The 27244-nt window shown below is 51.3% G+C and overlaps 1 protein-coding gene across 1 annotated transcript; it reads right to left on the minus strand.

Moving 5' to 3' along the window:
• Positions 1 to 652: 652 nt before the first annotated feature.
• Positions 653 to 26833, minus strand: PPP2R5B (protein phosphatase 2 regulatory subunit B'beta). The gene is made up of 13 exons (XM_077327438.1): positions 25543 to 26833; positions 19085 to 19281; positions 18224 to 18325; positions 17919 to 18011; positions 8673 to 8803; positions 7681 to 7740; positions 7092 to 7200; positions 6065 to 6118; positions 5501 to 5551; positions 5278 to 5397; positions 4985 to 5112; positions 4236 to 4337; positions 653 to 2774 (listed from the first exon to the last, which is right to left on the minus strand). The coding sequence occupies exons 1-13, from the start codon at positions 25739 to 25741 to the stop codon at positions 2627 to 2629; spliced, it is 1494 nt and encodes a 497-aa protein (XP_077183553.1). The 5' UTR covers positions 25742 to 26833; the 3' UTR covers positions 653 to 2626.
• Between the last annotated feature and the right edge of the window lie 411 nt (positions 26834 to 27244).

Here is a 27244-nt window from a genome sequence, read left to right on the forward strand (position 1 = left end):
TGCAGCCAGCTGGGTGATCTTAGGCCAGTCACAGTTCTCTCAGCCTCACCTACTTCACAGGGTGGGTGTCTGTTGTGGGGAGAGGAAAGGGAAGGTGAATGTAAGCCACTTTGAGACTCCTTCAGGTAGAGAAAAGCAGCCTATTAAGAACCAACTCTACTTCTTCTACCTCACAGGGTGTCTGTTGTGGGGAGAGAAAGGGGAGGCAGCTGCTTTGAGACTACTTCAGGTAGAGAAAAGCAGCCTATAAGAACCAACTCTTCTTCTTCTACCTCACAGGGTGTCTGTTGTGGGGAGAGAAAGGGGAGGCAATTGTAAGCTGCTTTGAGACTCCTTTGGGTAGTAAAAAGCAGGATACAAGAGCCCAGCTCCTCCTCTTCGTCTTCCAGTGAGGGCTTTCCACAAAAGTTCTGGAAACAGTGCAACATTACCCACCGTTCCTAAAAATGCCATCATGGCCCCATCGTTTTAAGGAGCCTGACCCCCTTTCCAAAAGCCATTTTACATTCTCCATTCAAAAGCAGCCATGGGCTTCAGGCCTGGAAATTCCCTCAGCACCAACACGTCGCAAACTCCCCCCACCCTTCATTTATGCAACAAATTTGACCGTTAGTTCCTCACCCAACGAGACTTGATGAGGCAGGAGAAGCAGTTGTGACAGGAAACTTTTTTTGTATCTTTATTGAATACAGACTCGTCCAGCAAAAGGAAAACAAGGGCGAGGGGCTCATGGTAGCGTAATAAATAGACTTCCCCCCACCCACCCCCACCCCTACCCCTGGGCCTCACGGCCTCCCCCTGGGGAAACTACGCCTGTGAGGCATCCGCTAAAAAGACTACAGAAAGGTGCACCTGGTCTCTACAGTTGCCAGTCGGCTTCAGTGTTTTGACTAAAAAATAAAACTGTAACACGCAGCCCCCCACCCCCCGAAAGAACCACCCCGTGACTACTCCTTGATACAGAGAACGTTTGAAGTCATCATGCCTAGTGAGGAGGGGGAAGGGAAGCATTCACCTTGCCCCCTCGCCAAACCTTTATGGGGGAGGGGGAAGGAGGGGGAAAGAAAGAACGTCCTGAACCAACGATGCAAAACTGTGGCCCAGCAGTCCTTCAGCCGTCAATTCCGCAGTCCATAATAACACTGAGCCTTGTTTCCAGAGAGTCCCTTCGGTTCCCCCTTTCCCTTCACGATGGGCAGAGAATAGACTAAACACCTGAGAGAATCGGGAGCAACCATGCCCCCCCCCCTCTTTCCCGCTCCCCGAGATGGTACGGAGCCTAGTGCTTCTTCCTTCTTTTAAAGACCAGCAGGACCCGCAGATCCGTCCCAGTTTCTACCTGTGCAACAATCAACTCTTCTAAAGTGCAGGAATTTGAGCACCCTCTCTCCCTTTTATTTTTTTTCTCTGCGCAACCCCTCCCCCCCCCACATTTTTTCTAAAAATACAAGCCCAGTGGAAGCAGGGAGGAAGGGTGTGTGTGTGTGAAGAGAATGAATGCTACACTCCCTCTAAGGGTGGTGAATGTCCAAGCAAAAGTGCAGCTCCGTTCAGAGTCAAAACGCACACGCGCACAACCACACACCCCACCAGAGGATGCCGAAAAAAGTAATGGGGGGGCGGAGACCAACAAAATGATTTGGGCAGGGGCAGGATCTTTTTTGTTCCCGAATGCCAAAGAGGAGAGGTGGATGCCACGCCCCCTAAGTGCTCAAGGCAGGGGGGCAAAGCCCCTCCCGTTCTCCCTCCCCATAACAGCATGCAGAGGCCCAGGTTGACACACACACACATACACACACACACTCAAACCATACGCTTCTCTCACCCCTACTGTGGTGGGAACCCCCCCTCCACTGTCATGCCAAGGAATATTAACATGGTTCCTCGTCTCTCCCTTCTGTGGGAAGGGAGACGAAAGCAAGGCCGCATCTTCTGTTCACAGGGGAGCAAGGGTGAAAACCCTGTCAACGCTATTGTTGAAGTAGAGCGGAGCCTCATCTAATAAAGGAGAGCGCAACACCTAGGGCAGGGAAGCCATTAGAGCCTCCCCACCCCCTCATCCCACCATTAGGGTGTCAAAAATTATTCTCCCCACTGCATTAAGCCTCTGGCCACTGGAACCCCAACCTGGAGCTGATCTTTGGATCAGGAGGTCTATTGCTTTCTATTGCCATGGGAACCGTGCTCCCCTCCCCATCTTGGTGTTAAGGGAGCTCCCCTAACACCCGGCCTACACACTGGTTCCAAGCCTGCATAGGGGCAATTGTCAGCCTCACCCCAGCATGGCTCCCCATCGTCCATTCTTCTCCACATGCAACCTCCCCTTCCAGCCCCCATCGTAGGGGATGCCAAGGACAGCAACAGAGACCCTCCCATTCTCCTCCCCCTCTCATAAAGCTGTGCACTTGCCCAAACTTCACAGATTCCAGTGTTGAGTGGGGGGCCTCGGCAATCCCTGTGGGGCACTGGGGAAGGGCGGCATGCCCGCCAACAGAAAGGGCAGTGGGCATGAGCTCTGGTTTGGCACAGGCCTGGTGAGTGGGGTCAGCTGTAGAGCATGGGGACTGCACCGGTGTGTGTCGCTCCCATGCCACAGCAGGGGGGATTCCCAGGGGAGAGGGGCCTCCTAGCTCGCCTCTCCCCTCTGCACAGCCAAGCTGTGCTGCAGGTTCAGGCGGTTCATCTTGGCCTCCTCCAGTCCTTGCAGTTTCCGCAGCTGGAGCTCGTCCAGTTGCCGCCACAGCTCCTGCCGCTCCTTCTCCTTCTTCAGTTCCCTTCGGGAGAGAGAGAGGGAAGGGGGAGGCAGGGTGAGAGGGGGAAAAGCAGGCTCCTTCAGCCCCGCTGGCCCACTTCTGCAGTGTAACAAGATGGCTGATGATTTCCGTAGAAGCGCTTTAACGAAGCGCTTTTTGCAGATCGGTTTCAGGAGTGTTACAGATTGTCAACGGCGTTGTGCATAACAGCAAATCAGTAGCGATTTCAATTGGCAACCATTGTGCAATTTTGAAGGAGTGCGGAATGGCCCTAAAAGAATCCCATCACAAAGCCTCAGAGAGCTCAAATTCTCCATTCCAGGGTTGGCAAAGTTTTCTCAAGCTTTGTCCTCTCATCTTCCATTCCTACCCAAACCCATCTCCAGTGGGGCTTTTTTGGGGTAGTAGCTGTGGTGGTGGAAAGTGCCATAAAGCCACAGCCAATTTATGAGGACCCTGCAGGGTATCCAAGACACGAAATGTACAAAGATGGGTTTTGCCATGGCCTCCCTTCTAAGGAGCACCCTGGGCCTTCCTTGGTGGTCTCCCATCCAAGGACTAAACAGGGCTGACTCCTGCTTAGCTTCCAAGGCCTGATGAGATCAGGGACAGGGCAATAGTAGGTAGGAAGGTATTACGTCATCATTTTATCCCCCCTATTGATAAGTTTTTAAAAGCAGAGGCTAGATAGCTATTTGACAGAATTGTGGGTTCCAACAGTAAGTGGACAGAAGGGACTGGGTCAGTGCTTGGCTCTTGTGGCCCTTTCTTGCATGCTCAGGGAAATGCCAATCACTACTTTGGGATTGGAAAGCGAATTTCTTCCAGGCCAGACTGGCCAGGGATTCTGGGCATGGAACTGGGGTCTGTGTGGGTGAACAGGTAGTTGTGAATGTCCTGCAATCATGCAGGGGGTGTGACTCAATGACCCTGGAGGTCCCTTCCAACTCTAGGATTCTATTCCAGAAGCTTGCCAGCAAGGAAGGAGAGGAATGAACGGAACCAGATGTGGGCAAGAGGGTGTAGAAATCTATTACTTTTCTGTCTACATTTTCCCCAAGACACTTTCAGGACGATCTTGCAGGACGGATCATACCAATGCTGGTTTGGGGAAACTTGCAGCAGAGCTGGGGGAAACCCAAGGGGTCGGCAGAAACATGACAGCATCATGCTGAGGCCAAAATAAAATCCACAGCGTTTGGAGCTGTGGTGGGGAAAGCTCTGTACAACAACAACTTAAGTGCAAGATGTATTGCGGCAGATGCTGCTGTTCAGTGAAGCCCAGGGCTGTGACTGGCTTCTCCTTGGCCACATTTCTCCTCCACAATGGGGAGATATTCAACAATACTCTCCAGCCTGCATGGCTTTTGTTTGGGAGAGAAGACACCAAATACCCAGAACCTGATTTGGGGGAAGCCACCAGTGCAGGCACTAACACAAGAGGAGCGGTCCAGGTTCTTCCCCCATGCCCCACACACTTACTGCTGCTTCTCCACCTTGTAGGAGGCTGTGAGCTCATCAAAGAGTTTCCCATTCATCTCCATGAAGGTCTTGAGGACATTGTAGACCAAAGAAACAATGGTCCTAGGGGAAGGAGAGGGGAAACCGAGAGTGACACAGAGATTTGCTAAGTCGTCTCCACTCACATCCACCACCAAACTCAACAGATAAGGAAGTCAAAAGGGCCCTAGTCCCATTTCATGCAAGAAAGTATGGCAGTTTTCCCCAACATGGTGCCCATGGCACTGTGGTGCCTGCCAAGTGTTTGTGGGCACAGCCAGGTGGGGCCATTGCCCAGTAGAAGAAGGAGAAGAAGAATTGATTCTCATATGCCACTTTTCTCTACCTGAAGGAGACTCAAAGCGGTTTACAGTCGCCTTCCCTTTCCTCTCTCCAGAAGTAGACTTCTGACTGAGCAACTGAGATTTGACTGGATCTGCAGATTTTTAAATCCTTGGCTTTGGCAGCGGCTGCCACCACGGCACAAGGATCCTCACTATGTGACTAAAGGTAGGCAGCCATTTTGTGACTGGCTCCGCCTCCTGTGGCGGCCATTTTGCGGCTGTGCCCACAACATTGTTCTAATAATTCAAAGAGTGCCTGAAGGCTCAAAAGGGATGGGGGCCCTGCTGGAGTATAGTCTCTCCTGGGAGGGGGGGTTCTGAGCATCTCAGCACTGCCCGCCACCAGGTGCCTGCCACATGCGTCTCCCAACCCACGCGTGTGCTCACGGGTTCCAGTGTTCCTTGGAGACGCGATAGAGGGTGCCGAAGATGGTGGGCAGCACTGTGTTGCAGTTATCTTCCACCAGGCTCAGGATGTATTCGTTGTTCCAGAAATACAGAGCCCGCTCTGCAACCTTCAGGGGACAAAGCAAGGGCCACAGTGTACCAGGGAAGGGATGGAGAAGCAAGGAAAGAATTCCCCACCCCCAGGCATGCCGGGAGGGGCCAACCGAACCGCAATTGACTCCTCTATCTCTGAACAGTGCAGCTGAGCCATCTCAGCTGGAAGCAAGGGTCACCTGGAAGTGAGGGCTGGCAATACAGCGAGCCACCTGCTTGAAGAGCGGCTCCTGAATCTTCACAAATTGTGAGGGTTCGATGACATCTAGGATCTCTTCTATCTCTCCCAGGAACATCACCTGGCGGGAGGGGGGAAAGTTTTTTTGTAACTCAATTTCTTGTTCTTCTTTACTTGGAAGCAGGTTTACACACACACACCCCACACACACTGCCCATCTCTACCTCCTTCTGTGTGCAGGTCTTTGGCCAGTATTTCAACAGCCCGCGGATCACCTGGTGCAGCAGGGGAAGAGAAAACAGAATGCAGGAGATTAGAAAGGTATGTTGGTAATGTTCAGGGCTTCCATCCTTAAAAGCCGCTTACACCTAGATCTTTTTCCTGGAAGTTAAATCCCTTTTCCCTTTACAAATAGTGAGACTCCTGGAGTGCTATGCTGAAGGTCTACCCTTGGATTTCAGGTTTCTGCATTTATGTATTCAGCCATTTACAGGTGTTACCACACCTTCCACATTCTGCCCTGCCTGGCTGGTCCAGACTAGTCCACTCTTGTCAGACCTCAGAAGCTAAGCAGGGTTGGTCCTGGTTAGTATTTGGATGGGAGACTGCTGAAGAAGTCCAGGGATACCAAGCAGAGGCAACGGCCAACCACCTCTGAACATCTCTGGCCTCGGAAACCCTATGGGGCTGCCATAACTCAGCTGTGACTTGCTGTCACTTTCCACCCTCACGTTGCCCCACTGATACCCAACAAATCTTATACAACCCGCTCGGGTCGACCAACTCACATGCTCTGTCAGCATGGCATCCTTTTCCAGGAACTGGACCACACAGTAAGCCAGCTGGAAGAGACAGCAGAGTGAAGGCTAGAGAGATCAGAGTCAGCCATGACCAAGTGCCACCTTTCCTATGGTGGCTGTTTACCCTCTCCATCCCCTCCCTCCAGCTGGAATTCCAGGCTCTGTATGATCCCCTTCCAACAAAGCCTGACCAACATTGAGGAATTTAATGTAATTTTATTTAAATTCAGATATTTATACCTTGCTCTTCCTTCCCCCCCCCATACCAATAATACCAGTGTAGAAAGCTTTGCCCATGAGACTGGGAGTTCAATCCCAGCAGCCGGCTCAAGGTTGACTCAGCCTTCCATCCTTCCGAGGTCGGTAAAATGAGTACCCAGCTTGCTGGGGGGTAAACGGTCATGACTGGGGAAGGCACTGGCAAACCACCCCGTATTGAGTCTGCCATGAAAACGCTAGAGGGCGTCACCCCAAGGGTCAGACATGACTCGGTGCTTGCACAGGGGATACCTTTACCTTTACCTTTTAGCATCATTCTTGTCTATCTAAAACTATCCTAACAACCTCTCCCAGATGTCCGTCTGACGCTTTAACCCAGACTTTTTTGACCTTTTGACTGTAGAGGTACATCTGAAATATTTTACAGGTTTCAAGGTAACCAGGGAAGTGATGTCAGTTGGCCACACACCCCTGCCACACCCTCACAGATGCAAATAATAAAATTTGCAAATAAACATAAAAACCAGTCCCCATATCCTTACCCAACACACTCTGCCTGCAATGCCCTACATGAAAATAAAAATATGCCTCCACCCACTCAAGTCAGCCCCAACACGCAACAGCAAACCCACCAGGCCAACTTACCCCAGCCACAGGGAAAGAAGAAGCACTGTGGCGGCTGCAGGCTCTCTGCAGCCGCCATCTTGGCATCCCCCATGCTGAGGTACACTGCTTGGGAAATCCTGCTTTAACCACTATACAACTCTACTAATCAACTCCCTTTTGCGGTTCTCACCTGGGCGTGGAATATGGAGAGGGATTTCACTGAGTGCAGCGGGATGAGAACTCGAACCAGGAACTGCTTGTGCTCCGTCTTCAAAGGCAGGGCAAAGCCATTGATGATGCTGAACAGACGGGGAAGTAGACAGAGGTTAACACTGAAAAGAGAGGAGGGCTGAGAGACATTGGCCCCCATTTGTTAAGTCAACCCCGACCCTGTGGCTCTTGATGGCCCCTATCTGATAAGTGAATTCCACCCTGTGGCAAGGACCTAGGACTTCCACTTTCAATAATTGCTAGGGGACATGGAGATATGGAAGAATCCCTGCCCCCAATCCTTCACACAACCTTGGACTTGAAGGGTAGTGTGTTGTTTTTCAAATGTCCACCATCATCGCCCTGGAGCAAAGCTGGGCTTAAGACATCTCACCATTCTGCCCTTTTTATTCCCCACCCCCACCCCAGCCAGGAAGCAAGACAGTCTATGCACAGGCTGAGGGAAAGGGAGGGTGGGAAGAGACATCAACTGCAGCCCTCAACTGCGGGAGGAAACAACAGAAAGGCAGCTCTGACCGTGCGTGTTGAGGGCACAGTCCGGTGGTTACCTCCCCAGGATCTCCAGCAGTTCTGCCACACCGTTGAAATGCTCCGTCTCATAGATAAACCTGGCAGGGAAGAAGAGAGGTGAGAATTGTGTAACAGTTTTGTCTGCACTGGTGATCGCAGATCTAAATTTATTACATCTAGCAATACCCTCCTGCATCCTAATTGGCTATTTCACACCATTGTGCATTTCCCTTTTTAATATACTAATCTGGTACTCTTAAGAGAGGGCACAGGCAGAGGGGAAGTCAGCATGGTTCTTTCTCTCCATACTTCCAGTCCCTTAGGATGAATGCATGGAAAAGGTGGACTCTGAGAAGTCTCAGGAACTCCTAGACAAGCCACTCAAATGGTTTTCTTGCAAGGAACAAGAAATGAGAGAACAGAATGACCTAGTCCTGCCCTCTAGTGGGCTCCAAGTGGCATTACCGTTAAACAGCCTGATTCCCCCCAGTAGCTCCCTCAGAGGGTTACAATTAAAATTCAGGCAGGCAGATTCAAAAACAGACACAAGGAAGTTGTCCTTCACTCAAATGACAGTTGGCGTGTGGAATCTGCAGTTAAAGGATGTAACAATGGCCATGAATGCAGAATTAGACAGAAAGAGAGGTCTCACTGATGGCTCTCACCATGCTGATTCAATGAAACCTCCATGTTTAGAGGCAAGAATCTTCTATATTCCAAGTTGGGAGACAAAAACAGGAGGCAGTTTTGCCCTTTCTGCCCAGCATGTAGGGTTGTGAGTGTCCTGCATAGTGCAGGGGATTGGACTGGATGACCCAGGAGGTCCCTTCCAACTCTATGATTCTATGTAGGCCATCTGTGTGAAAAACAGGAAGCTGGACAAATGGACCATTGGTGTAATGTGGAATTTTACGCTTGTCCAGCAATGAGATGGCTTTCGGACCAGAAGCAGCTGGCAGCTGAGCTACTGATTTTATCTCCCTTGTCCTCCCGACTGGTGGGATTGGAGTACAGTGGAAGAAGAGCTCACCGCAAGAAAATGTTGTTGCACTGCTTGCGGATATAGGCCCGCAGGCCCAGAAACTTGCCGTAGACACGGTGGAGGATGGTCTTGAGGTATTCACGCTCACGGGGGTCCTCACTGTCAAAGAGCTCTAGCAGCTGGAGGGAAACAGAGACGGTCAGGAGAGAAAACAGGGGAGGGAGACTGTGGCTCAGTGGCAAAGTGTTGCATGCAAGAAGGTTCCTGTTTCTATCCCTGGCATCTGCAGTTCAGGATCAAGTCACAGGTAAGGTGAAAGACCTGTGGTCTGAGACTCTGGAGAACTGCTGGCAGTTAAGAGTGGACAAGACTGACTTTGATGCTCAGTGTAAGACAGCTCTGTGTGCTCCTCTTGTTGACTCGGGGCTCAAGCAGAAGTCTCTCTGATTGCTTACTTCCTGATCTTTAAACTGAAGATGCTGGGGATTAAACCAGGGGCCCTTCTGCACGCAGATCAGATGCTCTACCACAGCCCATCCCCTTGGGCCACCCCCCTCAAGTTATCCTGAGCAAGAACAGGGACAAGCACATAGTTCTGCTATGCTCACCCGACACTATTCCAGGCGGAACGTTATTCATTTAAAATCTATTTTTCCCCACTGGTGAACGCAGGTGCTTTTATAGGCAATATATGGTAAATTTTGAAAACTTTCAAGAACACAATTAAACGAAACAATGTTAATTGTTGTGCAACTCTTTCACCTGGGCTTTGGTTGAGGCCAGGGCTAGCAAGATCTGGTCCTCCCACTGACTAGCCAATCCAGCCCCCCCCCCCCCAAGCACTGTTTTTATGCAAAAGGTCCATCAAGCTGAGGGGAGGTGGATTATAAGGGTTATTATTATTATTATTAGATTTATTTCCCGCTATTCCCTGGGTAGGCTCGTGGCGGGCAACAGTTGTCTTAAAAACCCCAATTAAAACCCCATTAAAAGACATTAAAAATCATAATATAACATGGCAGCAGCCAATCACAATCTACTCCCACCTACCAAGGCAATAGAGAATGGGGGGAGATGATGTATACTTCGGACCCCCCCCCAGGGGGGCAACGTGTACATCACAGACTGGTTTTAGGGGATTTTATGTGGGTTTTAAATTGCTGTTACCCGCCAGGAGCCACTGTGTGAGAGCAGCGATTATAAATTGAAACATAAACAAACAAGCATTCTACTAAACCATTCCATGCCCTGACCTGGATGGCTAAGCTCAGTCGCATTAGATCTCAAAAGCTGGCCCTGGTTAGTGCTTGGATGGGAGGCCACCAGGACCGATTCCACATGGGCAGAAAAGGCTGGGCTGGCGCCTGAATAACGTTGGCACTGGCCTGGCCCCATCCTGGACCTGGCCCACTTTAGGACCACTGTTGCCCTGCAGGAAGGGAACGTGGAAATATTCATGTTCCCTTTTTCCCTATGGGTGCCATCAGCAGCCATGCTGGGCCAGGCCTGTGTGTTCTTCCATGTCTACAGTGTCCTGGGAGGGATAAGAAATGCCCCATTTGGCTCCACAGCGCTTTGCTGTGCCACGGGGCCAAATGGGGCAATTTTTCTTTGTATGAAGGTGGGATTGTGTTGTTATGCAATCCACCTTTGTGCAAAGAAAAAGAACCACCCTTGCTGCCCCTGTGCAGCAGAACCTTTCTGCTCCGGATGCATCCATGGGGATGCCGAAATCAGGGGCTGGCAGGGTCCACTGTTGAAATCGGTCCCTCATGGGGACGCAGGAAGCAGTGGAGCATGCTGGTCTTGTCGCAACGCACTGGCGGAGGCCCGGAGCAGCTGCCGCTGTGTGGAATCGGCACAATGCAGGGTTGCTACACTGAGGCAACAGCAAATCACTTCTGTTAGTCTCTTGCCTTGAAAGCCCTGTGGAGTCAGTATACATTCGCTGAGACTTCATGGCACTTGCCCCAAAGCATGCAAAGTAACAGATATCAGATGCCTTTCCCTTAGCCATGATTTCACCAGCCACCCACATGCTTCTACCTACATGCTCTGCAGAACCACGACTGGCAGAGCAGAAATCTTAAGAAAACCAAAAGAGTCTTTCCTTTGGGGGGGGGGGGTCACTTGTTGTTATTGTTGTTAGGTGCGAAGTCGTGGCCAACCCATCACGACCCCATGGACAATGATCCTCCAGGCCTTTCTGTCCTCTACCATTCCCCGGAGTCCATTTAAGTTTGCACCGACTGCTTCAGTGACTCCATCCAGCCACCTCATTCTCTGTCGTCCCCTTTGCCCTCAATCGCTCCCAGCATTAAGCTCTTCTCCAGGGAGTCCTTCCTTCTCATGAGGTGGCCAAAGTATTTGAGTTTCATCTTCAGGATCCGGCCTTCTAAGGAGCAGGAAGGGCTGATCTCCTCTAGGACTGACCGGTTTGTTCGCCTTGCAGTCCAAGGGACTCGCAAGAGTCTTCTCCGGCACCAGAGTTCAAAAGCCTATTTTTTTTGATGCTCGGCCTTCCTTATGGTCCAACTTTCACAGCCAGTGCCCACCCAAGAAGCCTGATACGGTAGGGATGAACCAGGAGCAAAAAGGGTGACCCCTGAGAAAACTCGATTCCAGGGAGTTGCCCACCCTGCTTCAGAAAACATGGGGCTACTTGGCTCCCTCACCTGCTGGGATTTCTAGATCCTTTTCAAAAGCAGACCCTTGGAGGAGGAATTGCATAATTCCTCTGAAAAACTTCCAGAGCGTGAATCATGACATTCTGTCTCCAAGTTGCAGGCATCGCTGGTGAATCAGCCAAAGCTAGTGAAAGATGCCCCTGGCGCAGATGGCAAATGATCATGAAGCAGCAGCACGAGGAGGCCCAAAATAACCAACGCAAATCTCATCTTCCTGAAGTAGATTGAGTCTGTCAAGAATTTATCCATGCTGAATAATGCAACCCACTAGCAGCAACTTTTCCCTGCACACGCTGGGTAATGCACTTTCAGTGTGCTGTTGGAGCTGGATTTTCCTGTGCAAAACAGTAAAATCTGCTTCTAAACCGCACTGAAAGTGCATTATCCAGCGTGTGCGGAATGAGCCTTTGTCTGAAGTTTTTGTTTGTTTACCTGCATCCAGACATGTCACTGGTGCCGAGCACCCCTTCAAGGCATCCACAGACCTCATTAGGGTTTAAACCGAAGGATAAGCAGAGCCGCCCAGCATATCAGTGACACCAAATCTACTGAGAATGTTTCCCTGAAGCCACCTTGGCTCTTACTGAGTCAAGGATTACATAGAGTTACCCTTGTAAGGAAGAAAAGGGGCTCTGATTTACCAGACCCATGCCCCTCTCAGACAAAAGCAGGAACCTGGGTTCCCAAAACAGGGGGGCAAGACCTGCCGTCAAGCTGGATCCTCAGCACTTCTGCATCCAAACTCTACAATCCCTGGTTTGTAACACAACTTATTGGTAAGACTGGTAACCTCAGTACTTGGTCAGCACTGACAGTAAGGTAAGGATGGCAGCCAGCCTAGCACCGATCCAAGTCCTCATTGGCCTTGAGCACCCTGACCTGGATGGCCCAGGTGAGGCTGATCCCATCAGGTTTTGGAAGCTAAGCGGAGTGAGCTCTGGCTAGTATCTGAATGGGAGACCTCCCAGGAATTCCAAGGTCGTGATGCAGAGACCACCACCTCTGTACGCCTCTTGTCTGGAAAACCCCATGAGAGGTCACTGTACGTCAGCTGTGACTTGACAGCACTTTTACACACGCCAGCAGCTACCAAAATGGGTCCTCCAGGAAGCTAGTGAGCAGGCTCTGCTATCTCCTGTTGCTCATGCACAGAGGCGTATTACGGATGAATGTAGCAGTTCCATTTAACCATCACAGCTGAGAGATACTCCTGTTCCTCCAGCAGTCTGACTAATGCCTTCAGGACCATTTAAGCCAGGGACCATCACCAAATCTTTGTGGCACTACATTCCCGTAAATTAGTTACGCATCATGTGAATTCCTCACCTTGCCCAGTAGCTGAGTCTGACTCCTCACGATGAAGGACAAAAACCTCTCTATTCATTCCCCCACACCGATTTTGATTTTGTAGGCCTTTATCACCTTTTTCTCCTCAGATTTTTCTACTCAGTCTTCTTTTCTGTATTTTTTCCATGTTTAGGATAGCCTTTTTGGAAATGGAGCCACTGTAACTGCATTCAGGGATTTGTAGCCAAGCTTGAGGTAGTGGTTAAGAGTGGCAACTTTTAATCTGGTGAGCAGGGTTTGATTCCCTGCTCCTCCACATGCAGTCAGTTGGATGACCATGGGCTAGTCACAGTCCTGATAGTGCTGTTCTTAGAGAACAGTCCTGTCAGAGCTCTCTCAGTCCCAGAAGAAGAAGAGTTGGTTCTTATATGCCGCTTTGCTCTATTCGAAGGAGTCTCAAAGCAGCTCACATTCGCCTTCCTTTTCCTCTCCACACAACAGACACCCTGTGGGGTAGGTGAGGCTGAGAGAGCCCTGCTATTACTGAAGAAAAGTTGGTTCTTATATGCCGCTTTTGTCTACCCAAAGGAGTCTCAAAGCGGCTTCTAATCGCCTTCCCTTTCCTCTCCCCACAACAGACACCCTGTGAGGTGGGTGAGGCTGAGAGAACCCTGATATCACTGCTCAGTCAGAACAGCTGTATCAGTGCCATGGCGAGCCCAAGGTCACCCACCTGGCTGCATGTGGGGGAGCGCAGATTCAAACCCGGCTCCTAACCACTACACCAAACTGGCTCTTACCCACCTACCACACAGGGTGTCTGCTGCGGGGAGAAGTAGTTAAGACGATTACAAACCACTTTGAGATTCCTTTGGGTAGTGAAAAGCAGGGTATAAAAACCAGCTCTTCCTCTTAGAATCATTGAGTTGGAAGGGGGGATCATTTAGTCAAACTGCGGCCCTCCAGATGTCCATGGACTACAATTCCCATGAGCCCCTGCCAGCAAATGCTGGCAGGGGCTCATGGGAATTGTAGTCCATGGACATCTGGAGGGCCGCAGTTTGATTACCACTGATCTAGTCCAACCCCCTGCACAATTCAGGAACTCACAACTACCTCCCTACACACAGTGACTGTGATTTCATGCCCACCACCACAAAAAATCTCCAGAATCCAGCCTGGCTTGGAGTAAATTCACCTACCATCCCACAGTGATGATCGGCAATTCCCTGGGTAGGCAAGGAAGGTCCACAATAGGCAAAGAGTGGCACATCCCTTCCTGTTCACCCACTCACAATCTGCCTAAGTTCATAAAATCAACATTTCTGTCAGATGACTATCTAGCCTCTGCTGAAAAACTTCCAAAGAAGGAGAAACCATCACCTCCCGAGGAAGCCTGTTCCGCTGAGGAACCGCTCTATCAGGAACTTCTTCCGGATGTTTAGCTGAAAATTCTTTTGAATCAATTTCAACCAATTTATTCTGGTCCGACCCTCTGGGGCAGCGGTCACCAACCTTTTTCTGGTTGAGGACCGCTTCCAGGGGTGGGGGAGAGCTGCCGGCCCGGGTCACACATGCACGTTTTCACCAGCAGAGCGCGCTAACACGCATGCTGGGCAGCTCCGTGCATGCGCGTTTGCGTCTGCTGGCGTGCCGGAAGTCGCGCCTGCCTATTCCCCCCCCCCTACAGCACGAAGCTAGCCGGGCCGTGAGCAAAGCGGCTGCTTTGGTGGGCGCTTCACTCGGGGCCTGGCGAGCTTCTTGCTGCGGGGGTGGGGAGAGGCAGGCGTGGCTGCCAGCGGCCTTATATCAGGCCGCAGACCAGGGTTGTCGACTCCTGCTCTGGGACAGCAGAAATCAACTCTGCTCCATCAAGTATTTGATGATGGTTATCATATCACCCCTTAGTAGTCTTCTCTCCAGGCTAAACATTCCAAGCTCCCTCAGCCTTTCCTCATACGTCTTGGTCTCCAAACCCCTCACCATCTTCGTAGCCCTCCTCTGGACACGCTCCAGTTTGTCTACGTTCCTCTTCAACTGGGGTGCCCAAAACTGAACACGGTACTCCAAGTGAGGCCGAACCAGAGCAGAGTAAAGTAGCAACATCACCTCACGTGATCTCAACATTATACTTCTTTTAATACAGCCCAAAATCCCATTTGCCTTTTTAGCTACTGAGTCACACTGCTGACTCATGTTCAGTTCTTCTTCATGATAGTATTATGATAGTGGGCAATTTATTTTCAGTCCCTTTCCTAATCATTAATACATTCAAATACCCTTTTTCCCCATTGACTCGAGGTGATATTTTCAGTGAATGTTCTATCCTGACCCCAAAATTTCTTCACCTTGACTACTGCTGCCAAAACCAACATTTATTTGTTCACTTCATTTGTACCCCACCTTGCCCCCCAATGGGGACCCAGAGCAGCATACATAATTCTCCTCTCCTCCATTTTATCCTCACAAGAACCCTGTGAGGTAGGCCTGGCTTCCATGGAACTAGTAGAGACTTGAACCTGGATCTCCCAGGTTCTAATCCAACATTCTTAACCACTACCGCACAACATATCACTTTGCATTTAAACTAAATGTCAGCAAGATCCTTCATTACGGTATGCTTTGAAGTTCACCATTATGAATAATTCGGTGTCACCCACAAGTCCAGCTGCCTCACTGTTTATCTGGTATAAAGTTAAATGGCACCAATCCCAGCACAGATATTTACAAGACTGCTTCCCAGTCTCTGCTTCCAGGTTTGTTTTTTTTAAGTTTCTGATTCATAAGTGGACTATTTTATTAATCAGTGCTTGTTAAGCTTCCGTAACATTGCCAAGTGATAAGAAGTTTAAACATATGCGTAACAAATCTCCACCTGCTTCCTTAGCAAGCTTTCACAATGGACTTAGTCGAAAACATTGTGAAAGACGGGATGCCAACAGCTTCCACGGGTTCTAAAACTTGCCTTTACAGAAGCATTGCTTGTCTCTTTCTCAGCAAGGCTTGTTCTTTGATAAAGGAACAATTTCTAGGCTTACTCCCAGATTCTATATCAACACGTTAACCACTGGCTCAACTTACAAAATGTGTGGTTTGCTGAAAGAAAGCCAGATTCCAGTCAAAATCACCATCTTATCTTCCAATTTGGTTGGTGATCACAGGATTTCTTTTCTTGTATTTACATCCACAAGCAAATAATAACAGTTGTTTTCACACTTTGGAAACCCCCATTACAATTTGCATTTTTTTTTAGGAGAGCCCCAATACCTACCCCCCCTCCTTCCATACCAATGCCCACTGTATACCATTTCAAAGTGCTCACTGACTTCTGGGCACGCCCCATAAACATTTTTAGCCTCTCATAGCCTCAAAATAATCTAGTAAGAACCACCATCGAAAGGCAAGCTTTTAAAAATTGTTGTGCTGCCTGCACATGGTCCAGGATGTCAATTCCCAGAGGGAAGCTGATTCCACCACCAAAAAGGGCCAAGTTCTAATATAGCGGTCCCCAACCTTTCTCAGGTCAGGGACCACCTCCAGAGTGAGGGAAGAGCCGACGGCCCGGGTGCTGCAAAAACGCGCACGCGCAATTGCCAAGCATGCGTGTTTTCGCCACAAGGTGGCGCTAACGCGCATGCGCGTTTTCGCCACTAGCGGCGCTAACGCGCATGCGCGGCAACAGCGCGCATGCGCGTTTGCGTCACCACCATGCCGGCGGCTGCGCCTGCCTCTTCCCTTCCTTCTTGCTGCCGGCGGGGGAAGGCAGGCGTGGCTAGCGGCGGCCCGGTACCGTGGCCTTTGCAGCCCGCCACCGGGCCACGGACCGGGGGTTGATGACCCCTGCTCTAATAGATCTCACCCATTGATAGGAAGGGACTTTGCACTTGAGGCAGCAAAGTAATTTCTTTCTTAATAACTTGTGGCCAGAGGCCAACCAAACAGGGATAGCAAGAGGGCTGGAAAAACATTCATACTCGGACACGGAAAAAGAATACAATTATGCAAAACCTGAACTTCTACTGGACGTTGCGGAACGTGGTGTCAAGTTGCAGCCGACATACAGCGACCCCACTGGGCTTTCAAGGCAAGAGATGTTCAGAGGTGATTTGCCATTGCCTGCCTCTGGGGTCCTCCTGTCCAAGTGCCAACCAGGGCTGACCTTGCTTAGCTTTCAAGATCTGACAAGGTCAGGCTAGCCTGGGCCATCCAGATAAGGGTGAGCTTCCCGTACTCAATTCTAGTACTCCATTTAAAATCTCTGCTTTTTTTCACCTGTGGATGCTAAGCAGCTTCTCCCTGTTTCTGCAGTGAAATCTTTGCATTAGAAAGGGGTGTGAAATCCCATACCACTTTATAATTGAAGTATGAAGTCTGTTATCTTCCTTGTGGCACTCAGCCAAGAAAGAATTCCACAGGCCGCATTACCATCAGTGTACTTTCTAGCTAATACTCTGCAGTGATCAAGGAGTTAGGTGGAAGTAGCAGACTTACAAGACCTTAGAATCAAGTAGAAGCCAATTCCCTTCCCTTGAAAGCAGGAGTCTGTGCCCCTCACCCCCATTCCTAGAAAACCGAGAGGGCTCAGTTTTGTATTATCTGGATTGGCACGAGAAGCATTTGCCCCCTCTTTGGGGTCTTGCAGACCACCTGCCCACATCACAGGCTCTCAGATTCCCACCTGAGAAATCTTGACTTACAACAATTAAAGGCCATCTCAGTTAAACATGGGGAGGAAGCATATGGCAAGTTGGGGAGGGACATTTGCTGCTTCCAGATCTTGCTGCATTTCATGTTGACACTGAAGTAACTTGTTTGAATAGTTATTTTTTTCATCTTGGGCATTTCCTGGCACACTAGGAATGCCTTTTTCCAAGCGGCATTGGTCACGTTAGAGCAAAAGGAGGCTAACTGAGGAAGATTTGAGTCCAGTGACACTTTTAAGGGCCAACAAGATTTCCAGGGTGTAAGCTTTCGAGAGTCAAAGCTCCCTTTGTCAGAGACACAGTCTCAGAAGCTTGAATCATGAATAAAATCTTGTTGGTCTTTTGAGATGTTTCTGGACTCAGCGTCGTGCCCTTCTACTGCAGACTCCCCATCTAAAATTAACAGAAGACTGGTCATTTCACCAAACCTGCTGTCTGCCCACAACCAAAATGGAGGCCTGAAGAAACAAGGCAGATGTCCAGCACTGAGGTCCTGGGGTGAAGCACATCTATGGGGACCCATTAGCATGCATCACAGCTGTAAGCTATATAAACATTTCCGTTGCCCAGCGTTCCCCTCTCCCCTAACACACAGACACACACACACTCCAACTCACCAGCAATACAAATTTCTGGTCTATGTAGCGCTTGGCAACCGAGGGTTGGAAGTCCGGGCTCTCAAGGAACCGGAGGAAAAACTCATAAACAAGCTGAGAAGAGACAAGTAGATTTGGGAACCACATACTCATTTCCTGAGCCATCAGTGCAATGCACAAGCTAAAGATACACCGACTTTGGAATGGGGAGAGCCGGAGAGAGAACATGATCTTTTTCAGTCTCTCGGAAAAGCCCACACCATCCAGGTGAGCACCACCCTCCTGTCAGGTTCCCCGGTACCTGAGAACTCACAGAGAAGTCTCACCTGTAGATGTGGCCAAGAGGGCTCCAAGTTGGGTTCATCTTCTTCGGGGTCAAACTCAGGGTTTTCACTGGGTGGAAGTGTCCGGAAGATATTCACCGAGATCTAGGAGTGGTGGAGAAATAAGATGTGTTTTTACTGCTTTTACTTTCTTTGTGTAGCCTTTGAGCCTTAAAGCAAAACAGCACTCTGTAGCCCAAGAACCTAGGAATGGGCACTTGGGGTTAGACCTTAGACCAGCAACCAGGCAGATGTTTCAAAGGACACGCAGTAATGGGTTTAAACTACAAGTACAACAATATAGGTTAGATATCAGGAAAAAAAATTTCACAGTCAGAGTAGTTCAGCAGTGGAATAGGCTGCCTAAGGAGGTGGTGAGCTCCCCCTCACTGGCAGTCTTCAAGCAAAGGCTGGATACACACTTTTCTTGGATGCTTTAGGATGCTTTGGGCTGATCCTGCGTTGAGCAGGGGGTTGGACTAGATGGCCTGTGTGGCCCCTTCCAACTCTATGATTCTGTGATTAATAAGTAATTGAATTGCAGAATCTGGACATAGCAGTGGCCAAAAGCATGGAAAGGTTTAAAAGAGAGTTAGACAGATTCGTGTCCATCTATAGCTACTAGAGCCCAGGTGACTAAAGGGAACCCTCCATAGTCATAGGCAGCAAATCTCGGAATACCAGTGTTAGGAAGCAACATCAAGAGGAGGCCTTGGACTCTTTGCTGGCCCTCCAGGGCAGCAAACAGGATACTGGACTAGATGGATCGCTGATCTGAGCTAGCAAGAGCTTTTCATATGCTGCATCCTTTTGAGTTTACGGAAACAAAGCCCCGCCTCCCCAGGTCCACCGGCCTTCCCTCACCATCTTGATGATCTCGGGGTAGAGTGGCTCAATCAGAATGCCACGGTTTGTGGCCACGCATTCCACCAGTTCGTTGAGGGCTGCTCGCTTGATCTCCTTGCCCTTCAGGTCCGCAACACAGTCCAAGAAGTCGAAGAGGATGGAGCATTGCTGTAGCTTCTTGCACAGAAGATCATGCAGCTCTGAAACGGGAGCCTCTGCAAGGAAGGAGAAGGGATTTGCAAGGATCATTTCTGACACAAGAGACGGCAAAACCAATCTGAGACCCAGGTGCGGAGCTGTGCCCTACTGTCTGCTTTTTTTTACCCAACATAGTTCAGTGCTGAGCGCGGCCATCAGAAACGAACTCCAGAGCTGAACTGTAGGTGTATCCTTTTAAAAAATGAACCCATCAAGGCCCTGACCTTCCCCATATTCTTTATGGACTCACGAAGTTACCTCTTACTTAATCAGATCTTAGAATTATGGAGCTGGAAGAGACCTCAATGGTCATCTAGCACAATGCAGGAACTCAAAACTACCTGCCCATCCACAGTGACCCCAATTTCATGCCCAAGTGATCAATCTACCAAAAATCTCCAGAATCCAGGCTGGCCTGGAGAAAATTCATCTACCATCCCACAGTGGCGATCAGCATTTCCCTGGATATGCAAGGAAGGGCCACAAGAGACAAACACTGGCACATCCCTTCCTGCCCACCCACTCACAATCTGCTTCTATCAGACTGGCAGTGCCTCTCCAGGGTCCCTGGTACCTGTCTTCCACATCAACTACTACATCATCCTTTAAAATGGAGATGCTGGGGATTGACTTTCTGCATGCCAAGCTGATGCCCTGCCATGGAGCTATGGCCCCTCCCAAAGGAAGACCCGGCCCTACAAAAACTTTTTTCAAGGTGAGAGACCCTGGCAAGGTTTTCTGGGCTTGGAATGTGATCTTCATGCTTCTTACTTCTTGAAAGCCTCCTTGGGAGTGTGGGTGCAGTAGAGACTCCTTGAACAACGTCAACATGATGGGCATCCCAAGTTAACCCCTCAAAGCATGCCACCGACTAGCGGCCTGCTTAATGCCCTTATTCTACAGGGGTGGGCAAATTGTGGCCCTCCAGATGTCCATGGACCAAATTTCTATAGCAGAGTATGGATTTGAAACAGGATCTTCCAGCTCTTGGCCTGATACTCTAACTACCATCCCATTCTGGTTCTACTGGACATGCAGGGGTAGTCAAACAGTGGTTCTCCAGATGTCCATAGACTACATAGACATGCTGCTGGCAGGGGCTCATGGGGATTGTAGTCCATGGACATTTGGAGGGCCACAGTTTGCCCACCCCTGCTATAATGGCTCTGAATGTCTTGGACCAGGTTATGGCAGCTCACAGCCTGGCAGAACACAACGCTGGGACCCAGGAAGACGTGGGGCCTGAGTGCACAGGAGAAAGCAGGATGATGTTCTCTGGCCTAGAACTGAAAGACGATCCCAGCATTACAAAAAATGCAGCAGCATCACCTCCAGGGGACTTGGAAGAGCCCAGTTACCGCAAATGCATGCAGCTAATTGTGGCAAAGCACACCATGCCAAAGAGATACCCAGGAGATGGAGAGAGAGAGATGGGCTTTCTAAAAAGGATGGTGGTCATGCCAGGGCTGAGTCCCGGCCCTTAACAATTTGCATCCAAGCTGCAGTGCGTGCGGTCTTTGCACACAGTGGCCTCCGCCGGAGATTCATCTTTAGCAAACATCAGGAAGTTCAAAGGGCTCTGGCAGAACAGGCAAACGTCCCTCCAGCAACATTCATGTTGGCTCTGACCGGCACAGATGGGTTTGGAAGGGCATGGCGCAGTGGCAGAACATCTGCTTCGAATGCAAATCCAGTCCCAGGCATCCCTAATTAAAAGGACCAAGCAGCAGGTGATGTGAAATGTTTTTGTAATGGGCACCTCATCAAGACATGGTTAGTCTGAGTAGACAGTGCTGACCAAGGGTATGACTCTGCATAAGACTTATGCTGTGGGTAGCCCTGGATAACCCAATCTTGTCAGGTCTTGGAAGCTAAACAGGGTCAGCCCTGGGCAGTATTCAGTAGGGAGACCTCCAAGGCAGGTGTAGTCAAGCTGTAGTCCTCCAGATGTTCATGGACAACAATTCCCATGAGCCCCTGCCAGCAACTGCTGGCAGGGGCTCATGGGAATTGTAGTCTATGAACATCTGGAGGACCACAGCTTGACTACCCCTGCTCCAAGGGATACTGGGGTTGTGACACAGAGGCAGGCAATGGCAAACCACCCTCTGACTGTCTCTTGCATTCAAAACCCCACAGAGGCTTTGAATCAACTGTGACTGACAGCAATTTCCACCACCCTAGGAAAAAGGGTTGGTTTTATACCCTGCTTTTTTTTACTACACAAAGGAGTCTCAGAGCTGCTTACAACCACCTGCCCTTCCTCTCCCCGCAACAGACACCTTGTGAGGCAGGAGGGGTTGAGAGAGCTCTAAGAGAACTGTGAAATAGCCCAAGGTCACCTAGCTGATTTCACACGGAGCAGTGAGGAATCCAGCCCAATTCTCCAGATTAGAGCCTGCAGCTCTTAACTATGATACCAAGCTGGATCTCAACACCCACCCGACACATACCAATGAAAGATCACAAGGGTAGAAAGCCAGCCCAGGTCTTTCCTGATGCAGAGGTGTGTGTCCCGTACAGCAATGGTCCCCAACCTTTTTATCACTGGGGACCAGTCAATGCTTGACAATTCTACTGAGGCTAGAGGGGGGCGTAGTCTTTTGCCAAAGGACATCGCCGCCTGAGCCCCTGCTCCACTTGCTTTCCCACTGATGCCCCTGACTTCCCACCGCCCACTGGGGGGCACTGCCAGCAGTAGCTGCACAGTGCCACGCCAAGGGGGAGCCCCAGTCATGGCGGCCACCAGAGATCACCAAATGTGAGTCAGCGGCAGAGTGGCAGGGCAGCCCCTGAGGCAGCAGCCGGGGAGGAGGAGCTGCAGCCCAGTACCGGTCTTCAAACCGGGGGTTGGGGCCCATTGCCATACAGTATAAGCTGTTTCTGATTCATCTGATTACTCTGATGCATCAAACTCCCAGGCTGACTCTGGGCCATTCCCCCTCAACCTCACCTACTTCCCCAGGATGCCTGTGCAAATACAACAGAAGAGGAGATATCCACATGCACAGGCCTGAGCTCCTGGGAGAAAGGCTGGGCACCAAACATTGGAGATTCGACCGCCGCACATTCATAGCGATGGGGAAGGGAACAGGAAGGCCGACGGTCACCAGAAGGGCAGAGGATGGAGAACTAAAAGCCGCTGAACAGCTGTGACTTGAGAATGGCAGTGCTGGTTCCAGCCGTGCAAACCATGTTGCTGTCCCCTCCTTCTTGCCCCTTGGGGCAGGAAGCAGCGCAGGGATCCCCCTGGGAACTGTAACCATAGCAGCACTGGGGCCAGACAGCCATATCTAGAGGCAGAGAAGAGCAGCCCACATTCTGGGAGCAGCACAGGTGTGGTGGCTTCGCCGCTCCCTGGCTTCAGATATCCTCTCTCCTCCCCCTTCCTGATTCCTCCCTGCCCCGTTTTAGTACTGGAAAGACTGCAGGAGAGAAGGGGGCAAAGCCCCAGAGGCTGAGAACCGTTCCTAAACGAACAGGAGCCTCCAAGAAGAGCCCAGAAGAAGAGAGTTATCCCTCCCATCCTGAAAGGATGCCAGACATATGGACAGCCACACTTCTCTCCTCTCCTATTTTTAAACCTCCGGGGTTTAAATAGCTTCTTATTGCATTCCGTCACCAGGCCCCTACCAGGCGATGCCCCTTCCATGAGAGCAATGGTGGCTAACCACAGGCAGACCTCCTCCTCCCAGGGCGGAGGACAAGAGTAGAGAAATCCACGGAATGCCACCGTGTGGACTACACACACTAACTCAAGGTGCTGGAATCGCACTTGTGCAGTTGGGAGAGGAACAGCACTCAGCCCCATGGAGCAAGATGCTTCAGCCCCATAGAAAGACTCCCAAGAGGGCAATTCTCTGCATGGGCGAGGCAGCTGGCTGAGGCAAGGGGCTCTGGCTCCAGCTGTTGTCCCACAAGGTGCAGCCAAGGGATGACCACTCAAGCTTTGTGGAGTTAAGAAGTGACTGGTGCCTTGTGCTAGAAAGCACCATCCAGTTGCAGCCCCTCAAAGTTTTCAAGGCAGGAGATGAATAGAGGTGGTTTGCCATTACAAGTCGTTGTCTAGAGACCTTGGTGTTCCTTGGGGGTCTCCCATCCAAACACTAACCAGGCCCACCCCTGCTTAGCTTCTGAGACCTGACAAGTTTGCAGTAGCCTGGGCCATCCAGATCAGGAAAGGGGCTAATACTCAGGGCTTTTCCAGTTTCATTTTTGCTCCAGCTTGGATTCTGAACTGCTTTGGTCGGCCCATTCCTTTAACATGCAATATGCTTTGGTGGCTCCCAAGTTTTTCTGGTATTTTTCCAGATCACTTTTGTGGTGGTCTAAAAAAACATGAGGGGGAAAACAAACAAACAGGAGAGGAAGGATCAAGCAAACAATAGTGTGGAAGGGGGTGGAAACAAAACCATGAAAAGGCCACGCTGGAGCGAAAACCTGAAGCTGTAAAAGCTCTTATTGGCAAAGAGACTCCCAAACATACTTCTGGAAGAGCACAATAATATAACCACGAGGACCAAGGCTCCTGGGTCACCTTTGAAAAGCACAGACAAAGAGCAGGTGTAGAAAGCTAATTTTCCCTGAAGGCTGGCTGGGTCCAACAGCCCAACTAAAGATCCTAACTCCAGAGCTGCAGAAGGGAGGGTCAAGGGGTAAACTCCCAATGGCCACCCTTCCCATCTCAGAGCAATGCCCAAGCAGGATAACAGAGCTTTACAAGGAAGCAACCTAGCGATTGGGAAACCTGCAGCTGATGAGACTGGGGCGTGCATCATGCAGAAGCTGTGACAGGCAGACGCTTACCTCTGCATCTAGCCTAAGGATATTCATGACTCAATGCATGTCTTGCGTTTTATATATTACTTTTCCATGCAGCTCCAAGCTACAGTGTTTGTGTGAGACCAGTTAGGCCAACAGTGAGAGCCTGATAGCTCAGCTCTGACCCTGAGTTTCCCATGTTCAAGACCAGCCATTTCACCCTTTCAAGGTACTGCAGGCTGGCAATTTTGTACCGTAATTCATGGAAGTGCGTGCTTGACCTTCCCTTCAAAATCTGCAGAAATTATAAGCACCCGTCAATTACTCCATGGTACATCTGCACGTCTAAAGGGCCCTGGTTCAGTCACTGGTATCTCTGGTTAAAAGGAACTGAAGTAGCAATGCTGGGGAGACTCGTTCACAGAAGTCTCTGGAGACCCTCTGCCAAGCTGTCCTCTGCCAAATGGACCAGTGGTCTCCCCATATATGAGAGGTCTTTTCTGAATACATGTGGCTCAAGAGTCCAAGATCTAGTGGAAGCTACAGCCCATTTAGTGGTCAAAACCGAGGTTCTTTTCCTCACAGGTAGAAACGATGGCCTTGGAGATGACCTTGCCTGGCTCCAAGCTTTGGGCCTTCTGGAACAGCAATCCCCAAACCTGCTCATTTCCATCTTAGAGCAGTATACCATTGGGAGGGATGGGAAGAAGAAAACTCACCATTGCTCCCAATCTGTCACAGTGACACAAGCAAAAGGGGCATCTATAAAAGGATAAGGAGGAAATTTGGGAGGAAGAGGGAGGGAACTACTATGGTTACTGGTATACTGGTGAGGAGAGGGGCTGTATTTGTGGTGGAGCACCTGCTTGGCATACACAAGGTCCGAGGTTTGGTACTCAGCTGGAGCCTGGGTTCTTAACCTGGGGAGCAATTATTCCCAAGGAAAGATCTTGCAGCTCAGTGGGGCTACAGAGGTCCAATCCTTAACATCTGTAGTTAAAAAGGGCCAGTCAGTAGACGGTCTGAAAGTTTGAGTAAACAAGACTGACTCTCAGAAACCAACATTCTGATTTAGTATAAGGCAGCGGTGGCTCCTCTGATGTCCATGGACTACAATTCCCATGAGCCCCTACCAGCATTGTAGGCCATGGAATTAGGGAGAGCCACAGATCGACCACCCTGGTATAAGCCAATTTCATGTGCACATAGGGAGGTAGCCTCAGCACAGAGGCTGTTCTAGGAAAAACACTGGAAAGTACTTTGTATGACAGCTCCTGTCTTTGAAGGGAGAGGTGGAAGAGACCACATACACTACATCTCAGCTATTGGCCCACTCTCAGAAAGTCAGCAGCAGGCCAAATTATCAGCTCAGAACCCAGAGTCAGGCATTGTAGCCCTTGGCTCTCCTCCCAAGGCCTCCCAGAGGCACAGGACTCCTGCAGGCACTTCTCAGGGCCAGAGGAGCAACTGCCAGCGCAGAAGGAGCCTGCTCCTCCATCCTCATCCCTGGGCCTTACCTTTCAACAAAGGCAGAGGCGTGAGTTCCTGCTGGTTGCTCTGGTACCGGAACTGGGAGGAACTGTGGGATCGCCTCTGGCGGGAACGACGCAGCGAGCGGCGGGAGAAGCCATCCACTTTGTCCGGAGGTGGCACAGGGGACAGCCCCGGGGACGAGGGGCTGGTGGGGGTGACGGCAGGTGGTATCTTGGTGTCCATCCTGGCCTCGAGTAAGGGTCCGCACTGCAGGCTGAGCTGAGAATATGTTCGGTGCAGACAGCCTGCTTAACACTCCGGCGGCGGTGCTGGCCTCTCGTCAGGCCACGGCATCTGCCCCATGACAGGAGCCCGGGGCCTTGCGGACTCGTCCTTCCAACACGGCTTGTGCCCAGCTCCTGAGAAGCCCCAGCAGGTGACACCAGGATTACATCCAGCCCAGTGCTCGGCCTGCAGGGCCCCCCATGCAGGCTACTCCGAGCCCAGGCAAGCCGATCGGGGCAGCGGCTGCTGCTGCTGCTGCTGCTTCTTCTTCTTCAGGGAAGGCCCGAGGGAGAACCGGAGCATGGATGCCGGAATCGGCAGCCTCCCAGCAGCACGTTACGTCCAGTTCCGCCGGTCCCAGTCAAAGGTCACCCAGAGGCTGGGCTGTGGGCCGCTGGACACCGGGGAGGGAGCCGGCGGCTCCCGCGGCCTCTCCCAAGGCGGGTCCCTCCTGCGCCAGCTGCCGCCCGCCGGGCTGCCCGTCCACCATCAGCCTCCACCACGGGCGAGCCAACTTCGCGAGCAGGGCGCGGAAGCAACAGCGAGCGCGACTCCCGGCGAAGTCTGCGCAAGGCCGGGGCCGGCCCACCTGCGCCCTCAGCGGCTTCCCCCGGCCGCGAGTCTCGGGGGGCTTCCTGGCGGCAGCAGCAGCAGCAGCTCACGCCCGGCCACCGGGGCAGGGGGCTGGGTGCGCAGGAGCCGCGCCGGGGGCAAGCGGGTGGCCAGGGCCTGGCAGCACCGCCATGGGGCACGAAGGGCAATGCCGCGCGCGGAGCCGTCGCCTTGGGGTCCAGCAGGCCGACTCAGGCGGGCGCCGCCGCAGGTGCCAGCAGGTGCATCGCTCGGACCGAACAGCAGCAAAGAGCAAGGCCCCTCCTTCCGCTCCCTTCCCTCCGCCGCCGCCCGTGCACCGCAGCGCACACAGGGCAAAGCGCCTGTGCAGCCCCGTCCTTCACGCGCGCACACACACAAACACACGCGCGCCTCTCCCCGCGCAAGACCCAGCCCCGGCAGCGCGCGCCTCCCTTTGATACGCCTGTCATTAGGCTGACACTAAGTAACCTTCCAGGTCCACGTGACCGACACACCGGCCCTCCCATTGGCCCCTTAAAAATAGAACCTGCGTCATTCGCCATAGGATGATGTCATCTGCGCTGGCCATTGGAGCCGGGGGTGGGGGGAGAGGTGGCGCGCGCTCCTCTCTTCTCCCAGAAGGCGTCCAGTTGCCCTCTGGACGCTGCCCGGTCTTCCTCCTGCACATTTGCGGAGCCGATTGCGACGACGCGGCCACGCCATCCAGCCCCCGTTGGCAGCGGTGCTTTGTACCTGAATTGCATGTCTTAGCACTCGGAGGCTTCTGCAGGTGGCCAGCCCCCTGGAGCACCTGCCCGGGGCCCTTGGTCGTCTGAATGGATTCGAGGCATATGAGTAACATTGAAGCTGACCTTAAGAACCATTTCT

Source organism: Paroedura picta, chromosome 1, assembly GCF_049243985.1.
Source record: "Paroedura picta isolate Pp20150507F chromosome 1, Ppicta_v3.0, whole genome shotgun sequence".
Classification (NCBI taxonomy): Eukaryota; Metazoa; Chordata; class Lepidosauria; order Squamata; family Gekkonidae; genus Paroedura; species Paroedura picta.